At 51.8% G+C, this 22,832-nt stretch overlaps 1 protein-coding gene across 3 annotated transcripts; it reads left to right on the top strand.

Annotated features, from left to right (window-relative positions):
* The first annotated feature begins 2,507 nt into the window (after positions 1-2,507).
* Positions 2,508-17,739, top strand: SERPINA12 (serpin family A member 12). 3 transcript variants are annotated; one of them, XM_040478151.1, is made up of 6 exons: positions 2,508-2,744; positions 8,076-8,199; positions 8,754-9,404; positions 11,369-11,639; positions 15,306-15,453; positions 17,263-17,739. In XM_040478151.1, exons 2-6 carry the CDS (start codon positions 8,190-8,192, stop codon positions 17,452-17,454), a joined length of 1,272 nt encoding a protein of 423 aa, XP_040334085.1. In that variant the 5' UTR covers positions 2,508-2,744; positions 8,076-8,189; the 3' UTR covers positions 17,455-17,739. The 3 variants fall into 3 exon arrangements, with proteins under 3 accessions (XP_040334085.1, XP_040334086.1, XP_040334087.1); XM_040478152.1 differs by lacking the exon at positions 8,076-8,199; XM_040478153.1 differs by lacking the exon at positions 8,076-8,199 and having other exon boundaries at positions 8,738-9,404.
* The last annotated feature ends 5,093 nt before the right edge of the window (positions 17,740-22,832 follow it).

The raw sequence follows: 22,832 nt of genomic DNA, 5'->3' as shown, positions 1-22,832 counted from the left end.
CTGGACAGGGACTTGAGGCCAGTGCTGGCTGTCCAAGTGCCGTGGTCCCCGATTTCATCCATGGTCTTCCGGAGCCATTGCTAGAACAAGGGATTAGGAGCCAGAAGGCCTGATTTTCAGTCTCAGGTCCGCTAATCATCTGGCTAGAGGAACCTCAGTTTCCTCTCACGTAAAATGGGTCTCACAGCACCTAACTTACAAAGTTGGTGTGAAAAATGCAATATACCCATCAGCAAGTATCTTTTAATAATGCACAGTAATAAGCCTTTACCGAGTGTGGCTTCGTCTCTGTGCCCTCCCGTGTTCCAAGCAGACCTGTGCTCCTGGACGCGGGGACTGGCATGGTCACTAACATGTTCCTAGATCTAGGATAGAGACCTCTCCCAGGCCCAGCATCTCGGACAACCAAAGAGCGAGGGTACAGCCGGAAGCCCCCTGTTCCCCCCCTCACCCCGACACGTAGCTGCACCATAAAAACGTATTCAGGCCATGCCCCTGCCGCAGGCTACTGCCTCAGGTCTGTCAGCTCACTGCGGTGTCCCCAGACTGGACAATCATCTTCACCTTCCTAACCTTCTACGGACACCAGGCCCAAATCCGTGGGCCTCGAATGTTCCCATCTACAGGTGGTCAGGGCAGCCTCAAGTCTAGGCCGCGGCCCCTTGATGGGTGCTGGGAAGGGGCTGGTCCTCCCACGGCCACTGCTCTCCACCGGCACCCACCTCTGCAAGGCCACCTTGGCCCATCAGAACCCTAATGGTTCCTCCCCGGCAGGGGTGGGCAACCGTTTGCGGAGACTTAAGGCCTGGCCTCCCTGCGTGGCCGGCCTCCGCCGTGGCCTACTGGCCCCTGGGCGTTGTCTGAGCTCAGGCACCCCCGGTGCAGCCCAGTACTGCTCAGCAAGCATCCCCACCTGGCCGCAGCGCTGTCCCTTTACGGCCTCTCCCGCGTGTCTCCCGTGGGAGTTTGCCCAGAAGCAGAGTATGTCTGCAGCAGCCAGCAGGTGTGGTCCAAAGACTCACACAGGTCCCACCCTGTCATTAGCAAGCAGGGTTCTTCCCTCCCAAACCAGGGCACAGACCCAGATTCTGGGTCAGCATCTGCCCGGCTGGATCTCAGGACCAACGCCCTCACCTTAGCCCATCGCGTTGCCATGGCTGCATGTCCATCCACACCCCTCAGTGAATGGAGTCCCACAGCGAGCCCTCCCACCTCCTCCACTCGGTGTATGCGGCCCAGATGCACCCCAGCGGGCAGGCCTGCCCCCCAGGGTGAGGGAAGGTGGCGGCTCACGGCCTCCTGCAGGGGCTCCTCCTGATTCTCGCAGCTTGAGCCCCACATCCCCACAGCCTGGTTGGTCTGGTCTCTGAGTGTATCAGGATGTGGCTGACCCAGGCCTGGGAAAGAGCCAGGGTCTCCTCTTTTCTAGAAGGCTTCGCTGGGTCGTCTGCTCCGCACAGCTCTGAGGATGCGAGTCACATCTCTGCGTAAAGTAGCATCCCAGAGGAAGGAAACACTTCTCTCTCTGCCCGTCCCCTGCTTGTGCTCTCTCTCTCTCTCTCTCTCTCTCTCTCAATCTCTCACAAAACTAAATAAACATTGAAAGGAAAAAGAATAAAGGCAGAAATGTCCAGAGCAAATGTAGGGATGAGATGATGTCCTTGTGTTCTACCCTCTTCATTCCCCAGGAAGGAGAACGAAGTCTCCTGCAACAGTCATCAGATTTGGTTCCCGGGTCATCTCTCATGTCCAGCAGGGGAAGGAGGGTATGTCGCACCACTACTTCGTTCTAAACTTGCTTCAAAAAATAATAAACTCTTGGTCCTGTGGTCACATAAGACCTATTATGAGACGTCACTAAGCGCGGGGCGGGGGGCGGGGGGGGGGATATTTGAATGATTTTTCTGCTCCTTAGAATGAGTGAGAGAAAGCAGAACTGAAAACAGGTGCCTTGCGTTCCTCATTCTTCCCTCCTGGGGTCAGCGGGTTTGAAAGATAAGAGAAGAGTTTCATTTTATTTCCAATCTCTTCAAAATTACTTCTCAGGTAACACCTGTTCCTTAAAGACAACCCAGAAAGTGCAGAAAAGTAAGGGGAGTCAAACCCCGCATAGTCTCACTACTCCCGTGCAACACGCGGCCGGAAGGCAGCTTGTGATTTTCTTGAATGAGCACGGACTGTGATGGGAGTGTTTGATTCCCGTTATCCCTAAGAGAAACTATCTATGTAATTATTTCTCTTCCCCTAGAGGACTCCATGCGAGCTCACACAATGGAACTGATAATTGTAGAGTACTTGAAAAATCGCAAAAGCAAGAAACGGGGGGATGAGGGGAATGACCCCAAGAAACCCAGTCTGCCTCTTCCCATCGGTGACAGCGGTGATGTTTGGGCTGAGTATTTAATGTCAGGACTGCGGGTTGGTGCACCTGCAGAATACTCCAAGTCCCAGATCCACCGCGATTGGGAAATACGGTGGTTGCAAAAGATATAAATGGACTTCATTAGAGAAGCCACAACCCAGCAGGTGTGGTCTAAATATCATGCTGCTGCCTCCGGGGATGAGGAGAAGCCCCCGAGAAGTGGCGTGGCCACTGCTCCCAGAGTCTCCATCACCTGCCCACTCAAGCCAGCTAATTTTATTGGCCTTCGGTCTACATTACCAAGAGGCCATGGAAGTATAAATAATAAAGCAAGAAAACCAGATCCATTTGGCTGGCTCAGTGGATTTCTCCTGAATGCACTGTGAGTATGATATCTTGTCTTTGGAAAAGCCCAGTGTGGTTGGTTTGTTTGCTGTCTATTCCAAACAAAGTTTGCTTTCGCCCGTGGGAAAATGCGGCGCCGTCCCAGGGTGGGTGTCTTGAAGAAATTCCGGAGGAGTTCCAAATCTGGGAAACCCCTCTCTTGAAGAGCCTGATTGAGTAGGGATTTCCACTCTGATCCGGCAAAATGCATGTCGTGACCTTAGACAGCTCCTTTGTCCTCTGTGCCTCTGTTTCCCCTTTATGGCACAAGTGGCCCCGAAATCGATGGTCGCTCAGCCTTCCCAACGTACATATTCCCTCATCCTGGAATGAGGTCACTGAAGGCAGGAGAAACGGGCCAAAGAGCCGGAAAGTGCCTGAGGATTTGGTGAAGTCTGTGGGGCTGGCTGTGGTCATCGCCTCTCAGGAGACACAGCTCCATGTTTAGGCTCCAAGGAAGGTCACAGGGGGCGTTGCACCTCTGCCCCTGTGCCTGGCACGGAGGGAAGGCTCAAAATATCTCTTAAAAGAATGAAGGCACGGGGCACCTGGGTGGCTTAGTCGGTTGAGCCTCTGACTTCGATTCAGGTCATATCTTGTGGTTCGTGAGCTCGAGCCCCGCGTCGGGCTCTCTGCTGTTAGTGCAGAGCCTGCTTCAGATGCTCTCTCCCCCCGTCTCTCTGCCCATCCCCTGCTCGTTCTCTCTCTCTCTCTCTCTCTCAGTCTCTCGCAAAGATAAACAAACACTAAAAAGGAAAAGAGTAAAGGCAGAAATCTCCAGGGCAAATTTGGGGATGAGACGATGTCCTTGTGTTCTACCCTCTTTGTTTCTCAGGAAGGAGAACGAAGTCTCCTACAATAGTCATCAGATTTGGTTCCCGGGTCAGCTGTCACGTCCAGCAGGGGAAGGAGGGTATGTCTCACCACTATTTCCTTCTAAACTTCCTTCAAAAAATAATACAGTCTACTCTGTCTAAAGCGATCTCTCCTTAAAACGGTATTAACCCCTGGGGCGCCTGGGTGGCTCAGTCGGTTAGGTGACTGACTATGCCTCGGGTCATGATCTCACAGTTCATGAGTTCGAGCCCCACGTCGGGCTCTGTGCTGACAGCTTAGAGCCTGGAGGCTGCTTCGGATTCTTTGTCTCCGTCTCTCTCTGTCCCTCCCCTGCTCGTTCTCTGTTTCGCAAAAGTCAATAAATGTTAAAAAAAAATTGTTTAAAAAATGGTATTAACCCCCTTAAAGTAGGTAGACCGCAGAGCGTGCCCGGGACATCTCCTCAAGCCCAGGGTTTGGTGCCAGTCTTTCAGGATGCCAAGGCACATCTTTAGGAAGTGTCCTTCAGGTCCCGCAGTCCAAGGGAAGGCATTAAGTTTATGCAGGTACTGTGCCTTCCGTGGAGAACTCTGGAAGGGACTGGAAGAAAGCTGGGGTCTCAGAGGGCCCGTGGTTACACAGGGCATGGCAGGACGCCTCTGTCCAGCCTGTGCAGGAAGAGGCCCCTCGTGGAGCAAATAGCACCGTAGCTGCCTGGCAGTCACTCAGCAGGGCTCCGGCCACTGGGGAGGGGAGCTCATCCAAAGCGCCCTGAACTTTTCAGTCTCATTGGTGTGAAGACAGACACTACATGAGCTTTTTCTTGCCAGGTGGCTCCAAAGAGACCCCAACCACTGTGCATCAAGTAGTTCTGATTCCCACGTGGGCTGTTGGCCGCTGTATTGTTTTTCCCAAACTACTGGTAAGAGTAAGAATGAAAGGACTTTCAGCATTCTTGTTGAAAGTGATAGCATGTCCCACTCTGCCCACCCCTTAGTCCCTTTGATGGGCAGATCCCGGTTACTAAGCTCATCAGTATGGTGTGGGAGGGGAGACCAGAGCTCGCTGCGGCAGCCCTGCTGGCCTCTCCCTGAGGCACCCCTGCCTGGGCTCTCCCCGCAGCGGCCCTCCACATGCAGACTGAGGGTACCTGAGCTGCTCATCCAGAGGGCTCCTCACCTGGCTTCGACCTGTCTCCAAGAGGAATGACTCCTGAGTCAGGGCCATACTATTTATCTATTCCTAACTGAAGGGAATTGTTTCCTGAAATTAATAGGAAGTGTGGGACCAGGATGGTCAGAGAGGAGTTGAAAGACTGATTCCCCCGACGTGGCTCCAACCAGGTTCAGATCTTTTCTTCTTATTTTGTTTATTATTTTATTAGTGAAACAACAAAACACACACACACACACACACACACGTGCACGCGCGCGCTCACTCCAAACTAAAAACCAACAAAGAATTGCTCAACACGGGCAGTCTATCAATTTATTGGGAAACAACCAGTTGTTCAGCTATTTTAATGAATGAAATAAAAGTTAGCCTACTCAGGCATCTGGGACCAGAGCCCATCTGACAAGTCTGAGTCAGTTTAGAGCCCGTGATGACAGATGGAGAGGCCCAGAAATGGGGCTACTATGGGCCATTTGGGGGGAAGAGAGGCCAGGCTGTTGGGACTCAGTGGGGTGGGGCAGGAGGCCGGTGAGGAGGTGGGGGACGCAGGCTCATGGAGGTGGAGGAAGCTGAGACCCAGCCGGGGTGTGGTCCGCGTCTGCAGGGCCAGGGGCAGTGAGATGAGTAGCCGCAACTAGTGGGGAGGAAGTCAAAATGTCACTCCCCTCCCCATTTAATAGATGAAGAAACTGAGGCTCTGAAGGGTTAATAGGCTTATTCCGTGTCACCTAACAGACCCACAAGCAGGAGAGGACCGATATCTACACTTGTAATTCCATAATCAGTTCTTGTTCCAAGAGCTTGGAGAAGTAGAAAACACTTGTAGGGACCACTAACCAAACATCGCTTTAAAAATGTGGTGTGTGTATGTGTGTGTGTGTGTGTGTGTGTGTGTGTGCGTGTGTGTGGTGTGGTCTATGCCAGAAGCTTCCAGCAGCTTCCCTTCTCTGCTCGAAGGTCTGGCCCTCTGCCCAGACCCATACTCCACTCCCGGTAAGTTGCCCAAAGGCTTTGCACCTCACCTGGCTGGTGAACCTACTGCCGAGAATGTAGGTCCTTTCAGCTCCTTAACTGAGGTGGATAAGTTCTCCACTCCTGGGTATCGAGAACTAGCATCCAGACAGGCAATTATCTATTCTGAATACAAGAAACTTCTATTTTTAAACCACACAAATTTTGTAAATAGTCTAACCCACTAGCCTGAGAGATCGACTCCTTTCTAGTTTCTGTGTTCTTTCCTTTATCTGAAACATCCTCAGGGATTTTATGAATCTTCCTTTTTATTACCTATTTTCAGACAGCTCCTAGAGCCCTTGTGCATCACCATCGATTTTTAATTTTTACTAAAATATACATCATGAGGAGTATAAGATGCTGAGAGATCACATAAGCTGAGAGAGGGGGATGACCTTTCCGAGTGTCACACAGCCAAGAGATCGGAGATCAGAGCCCAGAGTCCTTACTGCTTGGTCGCTCAGGCATTTTTTAATATACATTTGTATTTTTTAGGATGCTTTTGGCCTTGAGTAGCTGACTACATTACTCACACCAGCACCACTGGGAGTCTGGAGGCAAGGCGGGCTCTGAGTTCACCTAATCTGTGGCCCAGCTCTGGTTTCTCTGCAAAACCCTGCATGTCCCTTCTCTGTGTTGGCTTTGCCCCAGAGTCACTTCCCCCATGGGGCAAATGGTAGTCCCTGGCATCCACACCTTCCTGCCCAGGAAATCCAGAGAAAGAGAGAGTGCAGCACCCCCATATGCCAACAAAGAGCCCCAAAATTCATTCATTGGATCACATAAGTCATGTGCCCCTCCCTGAACAGCCATCAGGGCAGAACCTCACTGCATCCTGCTTGGATTGGGCCCAGCTCCTGAACCACCACAGTCAGGGCCCCCTTGGAGCTGGAGATAGGGCCCTGCCCCTGAGGCACATGGGTTGTCTGTCTAAGGAGCGGGAGATACCTAGAAATATAAAGTCCTGTTAGGAAAATGGAAGAAATGGGTAGGATTCACTAGAATTTTCAAACACTGGGTCAGAGCCTCTTTGAAGACCCTGTCCACGGTGCTGAAGGCTGTGTCCAAAGGACCTGGCATAGAGGGTTTGAGGACATGAAGAACTTGGGGATTCAGGGCACCCCTAGGTGTAGATCCTGTTCAGGTATTTAGTTACCCTCTTAGTCACTCAACTGGAAAGAGCCCACTAGGTGGGCTCAGTTCCCCTAGGATGGGGATCCTGAGGTTGGTTGCTAATAGCTCACAACTTCCCTCCCCATTCTGGAAAATTGCCTTTGGTGGGTAGGAGCTAACTGACCTGGGAAGTTCTACCCCAGGATCTGCATCTTGGGGGCAGACTGACCATAGCCACTGACAGTTGTCCAAAAGCCAGCCCCCTTTGTCTCACAGGGTCAGTGCTGCCATATGGTTGATGCTCCAGAGCCCTCTCCTGTGGATCAGGCCAAGTCTCCATATTACATGGGGCCACATCCGTGCTCAGTTCTTTCCCTCTCTGTCCTGCTTGCCTCACTTCCTGAGGGACTCCTCCTACACAGGCAATGAATTCCTGAATTCTCACTGCGGGCTCTGCTTGTTGGGAACCCACTCTAAGACAACCATGAACAGTCCTGACTGTTGAGGAGCACATTATTTCCCATGGATTGCAGATAAATAGAGATATAAGTTACAGGAAAATACACAGTAAAAACAAAGGACGGAGCAAAGAAATATAAATTGGTGTAAAAATCATTGACAGTAGCATGTCCAGCTAGAGAAGTCAACACACTTTTTAGAATATCATGCTTTTGGCATCTCTCTGTAGCCTTAGGACTAGAAATTGGGGAAAAGCAGAAAATGAAACTTTTGTCCCCCAAAAGCTCAGTCTTATTGGGAGATGCTGTGCTGAGAAGTGGCAAAAAGGAGCAGGAGTCCTGGGGCCAGGCAGATTTGGCTTTTCTTCTCTATAACACTGCCTCTCTTTCCTGGAAAAGGGATATGGAAAGAGGGTTATTAGAGACCTGGGCTCTCCTGGGCTGGGTATCCACCACTTATAGACCATGTGATATTAGACAAAGGGATTTAGGGGCGCCTGGGTGGCGCAGTCGGTTAAGCGTCCGACTTCAGCCAGGTCACGATCTCGCGGTCTGTGAGTTCGAGCCCCGCGTCGGGCTCTGGGCTGATGGCTCAGAGCCTGGAGCCTGTTTCCGATTCTGTGTCTCCCTCTCTCTCTGCCCCTCCCCCGTTCATGCTCTGTCTCTCTCTGTCCCAAAAATAAATAAAGGTTGAAAAAAAAAAGACAAAGGGATTTATTTCTGCAAATTAGTCAGGATTTTTGTTTGGTTTTAAGGAAAAAATCCAACTCAAACCAGCCAACCCATAAAGGGAAATTTACTGGCTCTTATAACTTGGAGAAACAGAAGTGAGTGAGCTTCGGGTGAAGCTTGATCCAGGGACTCCAAAGATGTCACCAAGTATGTCTCCTCATTTCTTTCTTTCCATCCTTCTCTCTCTTCTTTCCTTCTATATATGGAACCCATGGCCACCTGAGTTCTAGGACTGCATAATGAAGCCAGACACCCCAAAGTTAAGAGTATTGTGCATTCTCAGGGAAAGACAACGACTTTTCTGATGCTGGTCATTCTCATCCCTTAACCAATCAGTGTGACAGTGGATGGAGTATTCTGATGGCCTAGCCCCAGTCACATGCCCACAGTGTGGGGTAGTCTTATTATGATCCAATGTAGTGGAGGGAGTTTCTCAAAGGAATTGAGATACCATGATTATAGGATGAGGAGAGGAGTACAAAACCAAGAGATTTCTTCTACACTCAGTCGTCTCATTTATGAAATAAGGACAAATGTTTCTAGTCCCCAGAGTGATTGTAAAGTGTAAATGCTAAAATGGATGCTAAAGAATTTATAAACCTCACTGTGCTGCTTCTTTCTTCTGGTCTTTATGAATAATAGAAGGGCAGTAGGATTGTTTTGTTCTTTTTTCTACTAACCTCAGGTCTACTACTCAACAGGACAATCGCCAAAGAAAATGAACCCCATCTTGGGCCTGGGCCTACTTTTGGCTGGCCTTCTCACTGTGGAAAGTCTTCAGCAGCCCAACCTCCCTCTGAAGAATCATGTACCAGTGAGCCAGATCGAATCATGGAAGGGAAGGAGGGCAGCCCAGGAACTCACAAAGCGGAACACAGAATTCGGCTTCAAGCTTTTCAGGAAGCTGGCGTCCAATAGCCCAGACAAGAACATCTTCTTTTCCCCCTTGAGCATCTCTTCAGCCTTTGCTATGTTATCTCTGGGTGCCCAGGATTCCACCCTGGATGAGATCAAGGAGGGTTTCAACTTCAGGGATATTCCAGAGAAAGACCTTCATGAAGCCTTTCATTACCTCATCCACAGGATAAACCAGGAGGGCCAGAACCTAAAGCTGAACCTCACAAACACCTTGTTCATCGACAAGAAGCTGAAGCCACAGAGGAAGTTTCTGACAAATGTCAAGAACCAGTACAATGCAGACACCGTCCCCATCAACTTCCAGAACTTGGAAGATACTCGGAGGCAGATCAATGACTATATCAATGAGAAAACCCAGGGGAAAATCAACAACCTGATCAAGAATATAGATCCTGGCACTGTGATGCTTCTTACAAATTGTATTTTCTTTCTAGGTAAGGCTTGGGGCATGTTGGCATGGAAAGGATAGGATGACCAGTAGACTTAGATTAAAAACCTGGGTTGGCCACTTGCTTGCTCTGTGACCTTAATTCATATGTAATGAAATTATCAGAACTCTACTTTCCCTATCTGCAAAATGAGTACCTTTATTCACAACTCATAGGGCATTTATTGGGATCCAAAGTAAAAATGTATGAGAAACTAATTTGGGGAAGTCTAAATTATTCTCCATATGTGCATTTTCATTATTACTGATTATCCTAATACAACATTGGTTGTAGAGATTGGAGTGACATTCTTTTCCCTGTTTCTTAGATGAGGGATGTGTAGCTTGGAAAGAGATTGATTTAGGGTTACAAAGCCAGTCAAAGCAGGACTAGTCAGGACTAGATTCTAGTCAGGACTAGAATCTACTTCTCTTGACCCACAGGCTGTGCATTTATAGCACTCCAAGTAGACACCCAGGATGGTAATTGTGTTGATGATGGCGATGAGGTTCACTTTGGCGGGTGCCCTGGTCTCCTTGTCACATTTTGTAGATGTGACAAATCTACAAGGTGAGAGACTGAATCTGAGGGTGAGAGACTGAAAAAGAAGATGAAAGAATATTCCCAAATCTAAGTTTCACTTACCACCCCCCCCCCAACCAGTCAACACCACACACAGCCACTCACATGCCACATGCACACTCAAAGGTTGGCCAATATAGGCAAGAATCAGAGGCCAACAACTCTCAGATCAGGCAAGATCATGTCGGGGCTATCAGAAACATGGTCCTGAATATGGAAGTTCAGCTCTTCCCAAATCCACAGTGAGACTGATGGCATAGAGGAAAAGAGCAGAGGGAGAGAGGAGAATCTGGAATTTCCCAAAGTTTCTACATCCCCTATATTAAAAAATTTTTTTTTCAACGTTTATTTATTTTTGGGACAGAGAGAGTCAGAGCATGAACGGGGGAGGGGCAGAGAGAGAGGGAGACACAGAATCGGAAACAGGCTCCAGGTTCCGAGCCATCAGCCCAGAGCCCGACACGGGGCTCGAACTCACGGACCGTGAGATCGTGACCTGGCTGAAGTCGGATGCTTAACCGACTGTGCCACCCAGGCGCCCCTACATCCCCTATATTTTAAAAGCAATGACAACAATGATGCTGATGATGACTAGCATGCACTCAATACTCAATGTACAAGGTCATTGATCTGTGCTGCCTTTCCCACTCAGTCACACAGCAGCCCTCTAAGGTACTCATCAATCTCTTCATTCTTCAGACAAGGACGCTGAAGCCGAATGCAATTGAGACACTTGTTCAAGGTCATCCTTCTGGAACAGTGAAGTCAGAAGTTGAGTTCAGGGACTTGGCCCTCAGGGTCCCTTACTGGGGGCTCTGAGATTAGTGGGTGTGAAAAGACCCAGGTCTCACTTTATGCTAAATGGTATCAAAGAGTAGTCAGGATCAAAATGGAGGGGTCCAAACACCCAGCTTTGAGTGTTTTCTTCTCTTCGGTAGGCTCCCCAAAGCAGCCTGTTCCATCGGTTTTCTCAGTCCTACCTGAGGGCAGCTATTCCAGGACTGACTTAGAACAGAGCTGAGTATTTTCACTCACATAAGACCAAATAGTTCCTACTAAGTATAACCCAGGCCTCTCTACTGGGACACAATCCAAGGGCTGTCTCAGCCTCAGCAGCACCTGGGCTTCAGGCAGTCCACAGGTTCCCTCTCAGCCCCGCAGCCCTGATCATGGCTTCTTTGGGAACTGACAGTCAGACCCATGCCACCTTACCAGGAGATTTCAGGGTATGGCACATGGGCAAGGATTCCTGGAGACATGTCCTGATATCCCAGAGTATCCAAACCCCGTCCTTGAATCCACGTGGATAGAGATCATTGGTTAGCTGGGTCCAGTCACCTCTTCCCTTTCAGGAAACTCATGTCACTTTGTCCTTCTTCAATCCTAAGCCAGGTGGAAACAAGAATTTGATCCAAAAGCAACTAAAGAGGAAGACTTCATCCTGGATGGAAAAAAGTCAGTGAAGGTGCCCATGATGTTCCGCGGGGGCATATATGAAGCCGGCTATGATGAACAGCTCTCCTGCACTGTCCTGGAAATGCCCTACCAGGGCACCATCACTGCCATCTTCATTCTTCCTGATAAGGGTAAAATGAAGAATGTGGAGGAGGCCATAAACACGGACACTTTGGTCAGATGGAAAAAACTAACAACACGAAAGTAAGAGGGTGCCTGCCATATTCAGCAACTCCCTTCTTCCTTTTTACTTCTTCTAGCCCAGATCTATTGAGCTCTAACCCCATGACCAAGTCCTATTTTGGGCTCCGTGATGAACTTGTATTTTGGTAGGAAGTAGACCAGAAAACGAGTCCTAGGAATATAGCAAAACACTTGTTCTTAGAGGGAGATGGTTATATCATAAGAGTGGAGTGGACAGAGAAAAATCATGGTGGGCAGTGGTGGGGGGCGGTGCTCTATGGAGCAGGTGGCATTGGGGTTAAGTCTTCAAGGCTGAACAGTGGTGTGTGCGGATGAGAAAGAAGTGATGGAATCCTAGGCAGAGAGAAACTGCAGGGACAAACATGAGGTGTCAAAGGGAGTTGTCTGTCATACACAGAATCATGTTTTTAACTGTAATGTTATCATAAAACGGGTGAAGTGCAGCCCAAATAAGTTATACTAATAACAGTTGAAGGACTAAAGTGAGTAACTAATTTTTTTAAGCATAAAATTAGAACAGATTTAAGATGAGCCTACAGAATTCTTCTCAGGCATTTGCTTAATAGTAGATGTTCTTGGGAAGAGTAAGGGCTGGGGACTTGGCATCAGTGTCGACTTGGTGTCAGTGTAGATGTGCATGGTGCCTGGGGAGCTTCAGGGCCAGGACAAGCATATGGCAGCTGGAAGTGCACAGGAGCGTATCCCCGGAGCAACTGTTGAACACATGTTGGATCTCTAAATTGAGCTGAAAACTCATGAAAGAGAAATTCCAGTTCTGAAGGCCTCAGATAAAGTCACTGTGTCAGAATGGGGAGGAACAGCAGGCTAGATGGTAGGTCTTCCCAAGAGGGCTGCTATGTCTTGGGATCTGCACAGCAGCTCCTGATCCTCCCTGCTGAAAACCAGGGCCCGCGGTGGGTAATGGCATCTGGGCCCTGAAACGGGAGGAAGTGTCTGGGTTCCAACCTTAGCTGAGACCCAGTTTTCTCTTCTGTGGCATGGTCCACTAACGCCGGCCTCAAAGGACTCTTGAGGGGATCAAATGTGCCGTAGCAAATCATGACCCCACGGAAGGCACAGACCTTTGCCTTCCAATGGGTTGAAGAGGCAGGGTTCCAAAGTTCTCAGAAGAGCATCTGAACTTCAGGTTTATTGAAAGACAGGCGTCTTGTAGGTCTGGTCCGCTTACCTACGTGGTGAACCTCTGGGATGGCAGCCCATTGGTTGAAGATGAAGGCACATCTCTTTTAACCTGGGGATGCCACCAAGAAGGCTGGCAGTTTCCAGCCCGTGCCCTCCAATTTCTGAGTTCACAGAGGTGCCTTGGGGAATGAAGGGTATGGAAGGGTGTGAAAAGTGGGCTGCACACCCTCCACCCACACTTTATCCAGAAGTCCTGGCTTCATGAGACGTGACCTCCATAAGGTCACATTTCTCTTAGTATTCAAATTATGATGACCAGAGACCCTGCAGCTGGGCTGGAGGGACTCAACATCCCCATCTCTAGGCTATTCCTACCAGTTTTCCATGGGGCGCAGCTCTGGTCCCAGCAACTGGTGCTGCATGTGGCCTGTGCCCAAGCCCCTCTGCAGCCCTTGGAGCTGAGACTGCCATCAGGACACCGGTTCCTAGAAAACTGTGGCCATCTCTCTGGTTTCGGGAGAAGGGCCCACGCTCCACCCTTTGTGAGATAGGCCCTTTGAGATTTCCTGCAGGCCAACAAAGGCCTTCCTGGAGGTTTGGGCTTAACACAACCAGAGATCTTCGCAGAGGCCCGGGGATACTCATAGCACATAGAAGCGGCTTCTTGTGAAGTCCAAGCACAGGCTGCTCATAGGGGTTCCTCCACAGTGCATCCTAGCTGGCTCCTGTTCCTGACCCTCCCACATCACAGTAGGACTGCAACCGCTTCCCAGGGGAGTCCTGGCACCAACTCCTGTGACCCCCGCCCCACACCAGGAGCATATCCTTCACAAAGTGGACAAAATGACCGTTTTCAGCCCTAAGCAAGAGCGTGTCGAGCCTCTCTGGTCAGCACCCTATTGTGGCTCCCCATTTCACTCAGAAAAAAATGACCCAGCTTGCCTGATTCCTTTGTCTCCTTCAAAGTTTCTCCAATCTTCCCTGTGTCTCAGCATCCCTAATTCCCCCAAGTTGATCTGGATTTTTTCCCATCGCATGCATTGCCTCCTTATACACAGGCTCCCCGTCTATGCATCGATGCTTATGGGATGCTTTTCATCGTTTGGGTTTTCTTGTCTGTCTTCCCTGCTAGAGCACACAATCAAGGTCACGAGTTTTGCCTCTTTCATTCACACATGCATCCAAGCACCTCGAACACCACCCCCTGTATACAAGAGGCACTTAATTTGTTGAGTGAATGAATGAGTGGGAAGGTAAGTCTTGGAGCCACAGGCCTGTGGCTGGTATTTAAAGCCCTGACACTGAATGAGATCCTTCTGGAGGGAGGAAAGATAGAAAATAAGAGGACCGAGGGGGTGGGGCTTGGAGCATCACAGACAGTACAGATGGGCAATGAGGTGATGCTGGCAAAGGGGGAGAGAAGGAGTGGCCGGTGAAGGAGAGAGAGCTGGACTCAGGTTGGAATGCTTCCACGTGGAGAAAGGGGACCCACTGTCTGGGAGCTGTCTCCTGGGTTAAGCGAGCAGAGGTCAACGGTGGCCCTGGACAGTGGGATGTTGATGGCAAAGGTCTAGGTGGAATGGGCCGAGACATAGTGGGAGAAGTAGAGATCTCTGGCAGAGATGATTAATTTCTGCTTAGAAAAGGAGGAAAAGAAATGGGCTGGGAGCTGAGAGGTGACTCGGGGCCAGGGGAGATGAGTTTGCTTCTGTTCTGTAGGCTAGAGGTCATCAGAGAGCATGACCTGTTCCTGGGGGGTGATCAGGCAGATGCCATTTATGATGGGGGCTGCAGAAGAAGAGAAGAAACGTGGGCAGGAATGAGGTTGTGAATAGGCAACAAGAAATAGAGTTCAGAGCCAGGCGGACAGGAACCCAGGGCCCGCGGGTACCCCAGGGCCCCTGGCCCCAAGCCCCGGGTGGGGAGGCCGATCCGGATTCCACCTGCAGAGGATGCGAAGCCACCAACTCATGGGTGAAACGAGAAACACTTGCTGGTTGGTCACCAGCAGTGCCTACACGCATTTGCTTTAGCATCCTTCCTGCCTCATGCTTGCTGTGATTGGCATCATCATTTCGCCCAAGTGGCTTAAGAACGTGAGATCATTTGTTCCAAGAGTCGGAATGGATTTGAACTCAGTTCTGCCTGGCTTCAGATCCCAGGACCTTGCTGCCTCTGGCATCTGGCTCGCTGGGTCAGGACTGGTTCAGGGCTTGGGCAAGGCTGAGACCGCGGTGGGGACACCTCAACGTCTGTGGCCCATGGGGCCCTGAAACAGTGGAAACTTGAGAACATTTCTGTGGATGAGGGCTCTGGGGCAGGTTTGATAGGGAGAAGGGACATAGTTGAGAGGTGTTTTGAAGCCAGGGTCCCAAGGTCAGAGTCCCTCCTCAATCTGGGGACAGAGAGAAGGTCTGAGACCCTCAGTGCTGAGAGGGCCAACGTCCCACTCATCCCTGCCCTGTGCCTGCCCAGGGAAGCAGGGACACCCTGCTGCTCACCTGTTACTCCCATCTCCCCCAGGGTCGTGGACATATCTTTGCCCAGATTCTCCATCACCGGGACCTATGACCTGAAGAGGACGCTGTCCTACCTGGGTATCACCAAAATCTTTGAAGAGCATGGTGATCTCACCCGGATCTCCCCTCATCGAAGCCTAAAAGTGGGTGAGGTAAGCGGGCCTGGCCTGGATGCCACCCCCTCCCACGGGGAGCCTTCGCACAGCCCTGGGCCAAAGCCATTGTCACAGCAGCCATACGAGCCAGGTCTCATCCCTCCAGTCAGGCCGGGTGCCAGTCCAGCTCTGTCCTTAACCAGCCATGTCATCCTGGGCGGACCACATAACTTCCCATGCCTCATGTTTCTGGTCTTTGGAGTTGGAAATACCAAGCTCCTGATGCTATTTTGGAAGTCGATTCTGTGCAACGAATGACTGCTCAGGGCCTGGAACATTTGTTAAGGCCTAGGACTGGTCTAGCTCAGACCCAGAGTCTGTCCCAAAGGCCTCACGGGCTTGTTGGGAGTAAGTCGCAAACATGTTCTACGTGAGCAAGCCAAGGGCCCTGTGATTTCCAATGAGGCTGAACACCTGTGTGCTGGGGGCAGAGAGAACCGCATGGGGTGGTGTCCTGGGATATAGCAGATCTCAGACAGGACCTTCAGTTAAATCCAAATTTCAGATACGTGACAAATAGTTTCTTTAGTCCAGAATATGGGATATACTTACACTAGAAGAAAGTCATCATTTCCCCGAAATTCAGCTTGAATTGTACATGCTATATTTTATCTGGCAACCCTACTTTTAAGGTAAAAGGGCGTTGGGGGGTGGGGGGAGACTTCAACAAGCGGGGATAGGCGTAGGGAGGATCTTCCATTAAAGGGAACGGCTTGGCCAAAGGCTTGCAGCCTGGACAGCACGGCGTCCCGAGTGGTGGAGACTGGCTGGTGCTACCTGGGAAGTTCAAGCCGATCTGGGAGAGATCTTGGTTGCCAAGCCCAGCTGACAGCAGGCACTGATTCAGATTTATTTCCCACTTTGCCAGAGGAAGAAAGACAGTTAATAGAATTTTCTCGCTTTTAATTTTTTTTTTCAACGTTTATTTATTTTTGGGACAGAGAGAGACAGAGCATGAACGGGGGAGGGGCAGAGAGAGAGGGAGACACAGAATCGGAAACAGGCTCCAGGCTCTGAGCCATCAGCCCAGAGCCCGACGCGGGGCTCGAACTCACGGACCGCGAGATCGTGACCTGGCTGAAGTCGGACGCTTAACCGACTGCGCCACCCAGGCGCCCGAATTTTCTCGCTTTTAAGTTCTTCCTCCCGTAAAGAGTCAATGCCAGCTACCCCTTTCCGGCAGGCTTTTATTGTGTTCAGTGGCTCATTTCTTTTCCACAGTTAGACGTGCTGATGGCTGTGATTCTATGTGTCAACAACGGCTACCGGCCCGCTAGTGAACTTGGTAGAATTCCGTAGAGTGGAATGCCATGCGTCAGTATTCCGGGAAGCCCATCCATCCCCCCAGGGCGGGTCACCTGGTCACAGATGTCGGTGTCCTGGGGTAGATCTGGGGTCTCGGTCATCTCCAACGGCTCCCCCAGAATCTGGCTCCTTCCTCGCTGTCCTCCAGGCAGATGAGAGGACTATGGACACGACTTGGTGGGGATACGATCCCCTCCCTTCCATCTAGCTGAGGTTCAATAGACTCCTTCTGCCCTTACACCCCTCGACACTTCCCTGTAATTCACGGAAGGTTAGCAAACCACCCCACCCTCCCCGCTGCAGCTGGCACTCCCCTCGCCTCACTCTTTCCTTCACGCTGTTTGCCCATATCCTTCTGCAATGATGGCGGAAGAACGAGGAGCCCCGGGGCAGCTGGCACCAGCCAGGTTACTGCCGTGCTGGGCAGCCTCGGCCGAGACCTCTCCCTCTCCGGAGCTCCGAGGAGCTTGGTGACACTGACCGCACCCCTGATTTCTGCAGGCGGTGCACAAGGCAGTGCTGAAGATGGATGAGAAGGGGACAGAGGGAGCAGCGGGCTCCGGAGCACAGACGCTGCCCATGGAGAAGCCGCTCTCCATCACCATAAACAGATCCTTTTTGGTGCTTATTGAGGATAGCGTCCTGTCTACTACAATCTTCATGGGAAAGATTACTAATCCTACTGGGGCATAACGGGGACTTCCAGCGATGGCTCGGGGCTGAGAACGTTTTGTCTGCCTGAGATCAGGATTGAGGACCTTCTAATCTAATCCTACACCGTCAAGAGCTCCCAAGACCACCGTCCACACAGGCAGCACGGCTGGCTTTGGGGGCTCCTGTGCCTCAGCCCTCTCCCTGCCCTTTCTAGTGTAGGATTCGGACCCCCACCACCACCCACTTGGCCGGCTGTGATCTTCTCTCCCCGGAGAGGCAGAGGGGCTTCGTGATTTAATAAACCCCCCCCTCAGTTCTGCTGTCTGTTGGTGGATAATTTGGGGAAAGCAACAAGATGGCATGAGCACCCAGACTTTGGAGGGAGAGACGCTTGGGTTCACATCTGAGGAACAGAGTGTCTCTGGGAAAGCCACATACCTCCTCTGAGCCTCTATTTCTGTGTTCCTGAAACGGGGGCAGTGACAAATCCCGTCTGGGGCTCTGAGGAAACTAGCAGCCTTCGTTAGAAAAGTTAGTTCCCCTTGGTGAGCCCTTAGCCTTGGATCTTTGGTATGCGATCTACAAAGTTATGTCGCCCGCGGTGTCCCCATGGGAACTCCAGGATCAGCCAGGCATCCAGTTGGAGGGTAAAGTAGGGGTGGGGCTGGCCCAGCGCTGGGGGGTGGAGCCCGGAATAGCAGCCACGAGGGTCCAGTGCCAGGTGTATCTGATTCCAGAGCCCACAGAGAAGAGCCTGGGGTTTGAACCTGTTAGCGAGCTCAGCTCAAGAGTGAATGGGGTGGGGGCAGGGGGTTCCCTGCACCTGCCTAGAAAACGTGGCCCCGCAAGATCTGTCCCACATGCCCATGGAGCTATGTAGATTAGAAGCATGGGAGCCCTCGTTTCCAGCAGCTGATTCCTTTGCCTCCTGCCGTAAATGCCCACGGCCCACGTGTTTTGGGGGGAGGGGGTCCTGAGTGGCGTGGCCACGAAGAAGCCTGAGCTGGCATCCCCTGGGGGTGCCTAGCAGCTCACCGCTTACTGTGCCTTTTGTGTTCTGGTCACAGCTGCCCCGTGGGGTGGCCAGAATGGACAGACGTGGAAACTGAGGCAGAGCCATAAAGTGATTTTCCTACGGCCTTGTGGTTTGCCGTGGGCCGCAAGCACTTGTCTTCTGGGCCAGGGCAGGGAGGGGTTCCACGTGGACTTGGGGGCCTAGCTAGCCACTCCTGAGCTCCTCTCCCAGCTAAGAGAGCTGCCCAGTCCACTTCAGCATGGGTGTATCCAACAGGCGCCCTCTCTTCCGTCCTGGGCACCCCCAGGGCCCTGGAGACCCCGCCCACACATGGGCTGGCGGAGGAGGTCGTCTGGAGAAGGATTGGGCTACTTTACAGTGTGGTGAGGGCTAAGATGGGGGGGCACCGGAGTAAACATTCCTCTTTGAGAGGGTGGGAACCAGAGAAGGCTGAGACCCTGTGCCAGTGACACAGACATGGGGCAAAAAGCAGGGAATCCCTGCAGAGCACACTGTTGATGGTCACCATTTCCCCTGCACCAGCCTGAGGGAGGTGGGGGGGGGGGTGGTGGGAAGACACCAGATACACAAGGGAACCCTCAGTGGTCGGCTCAGGTCTGCGACATTATCCACTGGGGACAAGGGACAGTCAGACAAGCCACATAGTAGCTGGGTGGCTTGGACATGTCACTTAACCCCCCTGAACCTCATTTACTTTACTAAAACACGTGTAATAATACCTAGGTCCTGGGGCTGAGGAGCTCTGAGGGTTACAAGGCATGACATGCAATCCATGCCCGGCACATGGCAGGCATTCAGCAGTGGCCCCTGTTAAGCTCTCCTCTCACCGTCCCCCAAGCGTCTGAGATGACGAGCTCTTTTCCAAAATTCAGTGCTCCGGGCCCTTGCCTTGGCATTCCCCTCTACTGGGAATGCCCTCATCCTGCCTAACGAGCTCCTGCTCGTCCTCCAGCGCCCAGTCCATTAGGATATCTCTATGAGACCGTCCCTACCTTTCCGGCATCTTCCAAGCAGCGTCTCAATAAAGCACTCACCTCCATGGCTCCTGGGTCTGAATTTCCCCTCCACCCCCACGCGGGCTGCAATCAATCCTGCATTATTAAGCAGCGAATTATGGGGCGACAGCCTGTGCACGGGTGGCCGTTACAAACAGACCTGGCCCCTGCCTCCGTGACATTACTATCCAGCGGGAGAAACAGCCGTGAGTTGCAGACACACACACGTGCATTTCTGATCACGAGCTCCGGTGAGCATGAAAAGAAAGACAACCCTGGGGGCCTTCCAAGGTAGGTAACGGGGGTCCGACCCGGTCTGGGGGCTCCGAGAAGGCTGAGAAAGCTCCAAAGGCTGGGAGCTTATCTGTTCTTGAGTCGCCACAGTTAAACCCGCACACAGGTATGATTGCCTCAGTGTGGTTAGCGATCTAGAAAATGCTGGCTGGGCTTCCAGATAGAAGTTGAGCACAAGCTCCAGTGCTCACTGGTCTTCCCTCTGACCAACTTTATTGTCAAAGGACTGTTGCACGTCTTAAACACTTTTCAGACGATGTCCCACCTTCACAGACATACTTTTGCTCTGCACGACAGAAATAAATCCTATCGTGGGGGAAAGAAAGAGGAAGAGCTTGGAGTGGGAACACAGACAGATTCCGCCAAGCAGGGGAAACAGCAGGTGCAGAGGACCTGGGGCAGGCAAGCGGCAGGGATGAGGAACTGAAACGGGATTAATGTGGCCAGAACAACAAAATAAAGCAGGAGGAGGTGGGCAGTGAGTGAGCCTGGGGCCTCGGGGGCTACAGGGAGAACGCTGATCTTTAGTCCAAGAACCACGGTGAGCTGTCACCGGTGCTGAGCTGGAGGGTGTCTTGGGCAAACACATGTGTTTATAAGTGTCCCTCTGGCTGCAGACTGGGGCGTCCCTCGGCCCCATTGCCTGGGCCATGTCTGTGTTTGCTGCAATGAAAGACTGGCACAGCAGTCCCCTTGCTCCGGACGCAGCCAGCCCCCCTCCAGAGCTCCCCACTCCTCTGGGACGGAAGGCCACCGCCTGGGGAGATTGGCCTTGCCTGCTTCTCCCCCTGGGGATTGCCGCCTCCCTGCACCTGCTCACTCCACCCCACCCTGCTCTTGCTCCCCATTCTCTGCTACACCCACCAGCTTCTTTCAGTGTGTTACTCCCGCTTCCAGAAAGATCCACGCCTACTTCTGCTAGAACACCTTCACAGGCCACCTGTTTGTGGATGGACTGACCCCACGGATGAATAAGTGAGTAAATTCGCCTTTGAAGCAACCAACACTGACTACCTGCCTCCCGCGGGACTGGCATCGTGTCGGTTTTTCCACCAAGAAACCGACCCGCCAACCCTTCAAGCTGGGCGACGGTTCCATTCTACGGATGAGAAAACCGAGGCTCAGGAAGACCACGTAACTTGCCCAAGTTCCCACAGCTGGAAAGCCACAGATCTGGAACTAAATGCAAGTCCCCTGAGCATTTCAGTTTTTCTTCGTCCACCCCCCCCCCCCAGCAAATATTTTCTGTGTGTCCGTCCTGTGCAGGGACCGTTCTACGGGCTTGAAACGCATCAGTGGACAAAACATACAAAGTGTCTTGCCCCCCCAAGGGTTCCAAGCTAGCAGACAGAGGCATACGATAAACAATAGGGTTAATAAATGAAGAAGACAGGTGAGGGTGGTCGAGGTGCCGGTGGGGCTGGCGGGGGTCAGCTCGGCCTCCCTGAGAAGAGGACACCTACTGCTCAGACAGTAGATTCTGTGGTTCTGCTCTCCACGGCTTCTGTGGCACGATCAGCTTCCGGAGACTTCTGGCCCCAGGGATGCCCGCCAGGAGCGTACCTGACGATAGGAGCAGGGTTACAGCCCCAGCCAAGAAGGGAAGTGCCCCCATCAGTGTCCCACCTTTGCGATGACGGGGTGGCCCCGGATGATCTCCAAAAACCCTCCTGTCTCCAACAACACTTTGACATTCCTCTTGGAGATGAAAGAGCCTGCTCCAAAGTTTCACTGCCATGCGTTCATTTAGCCAGCAAATACTTAACAAGCATTAAGTGTGCCAGGCGTGGTCCCAGGCGTGGAGAAGCCGGATGAGAGCTTAGGGACCCGTGGCCCTGCTTCCTCCCATTCAGGCCCAGCTGGGTCACATCAGTGCTCAGGGGCGACAGTAGGAGTGTGAGGCCGGGACTCCCTTCTCTTTGGGAAACATGCTCACTATTTCCACTCAATTTCCTCTTTTAGTTTCAGTCCCAAGCCGCTCTTGATATTGCGGCTGAATCCACACCTCTTTTGTGCTACTCTTTACTCAAGATGGATCTTTAAATCAGCGTACGTTAAAAAGAAAGCAATCGGTTCGAACAGAAAAAATAATATCTGGTTTTCTATAGATGATAGGCATCATCTATAGAAACGTATATACATCATCTATACATCCCAGGACGCCATGATGCCTGGTGCGGCCGTCTTCCATTTCAGGGACTTTGTCAGGGGCTTCAAGTGGCTGGAGGTGGGCGGGAGGTCCCGGAGTCGGACAGACTGAAGTTCGAATCCCAGCTCTGCCGTGTATTTGGTTCGTGATATTAGGCAAGGCACTTAATTGTGCCCAATCCTTGGTTTTTCCTCTCTGTGAAGCGGGGATCATCATATTCATCTCAGAGGATATTTGGGCAGGGGAGGGGGTTACATAATGTAATGTATATGAACCTACTTTGCACACAGTAGGCACCCATCCGCATTAGTGACGCCTGGTAAAGGCATCCAGAGCCAGGGAGGAAGGCTACTGGGTGGGTGTCTCTCAAGGTAACCTTCCAGCACAGGTAACCTTTCGGTTGGTTTCTCTTGGTGGGATGCCAACGAAGGAATCCCAGATTCCAAGACTGGGCTGGGAAAGAGTCCCGGCAGGGTGAAGATCCTTCCTGGAACAGGAAGCCTGTGTCTCTTGGAATGTTGAAACAGTGACCTCTTTGCCAAAACCAACAGAAAACAAAGGAACAATTAGACAAAACTCCTCAGGGCCTGAGGGTCCGTCTGGATCTACCCCCTTCCCCGCCCTCAGCCTGGCTCACGCGGCCACTCTGGGCGGGCTAAGGGATGAGCAGGGTTGCAGCAAGAGAGTGCAGGGGGCTCTGGGGAGCACCCCCACCACGGGACAGGTGCTCACGTCCACACTCGGTCATGTTGGGTCCCGACAACATTGTGGGGTCGCCCTCTTGGCGAGCTTCTGAACAGCAGCTTCTGGTTGACGTGACATGGCAAATTCCAGCCTCCAGGCGTCCCATGTGCCCCACGGTCCCAGCAGGAATAGGCGACATTAAAAAAATATATGCGGGGCGCCCGGGTGGCTCAGTCAGTGAAGCAGCCGACTCTTGGTT

This window comes from Herpailurus yagouaroundi, unplaced genomic scaffold, assembly GCF_014898765.1.
Source record: "Herpailurus yagouaroundi ecotype Mexico unplaced genomic scaffold, PumYag 141, whole genome shotgun sequence".
Lineage (NCBI taxonomy): Eukaryota > Metazoa > Chordata > Mammalia > Carnivora > Felidae > Herpailurus > Herpailurus yagouaroundi.
This window is presented reverse-complemented; position numbering and strand designations above follow the sequence as displayed.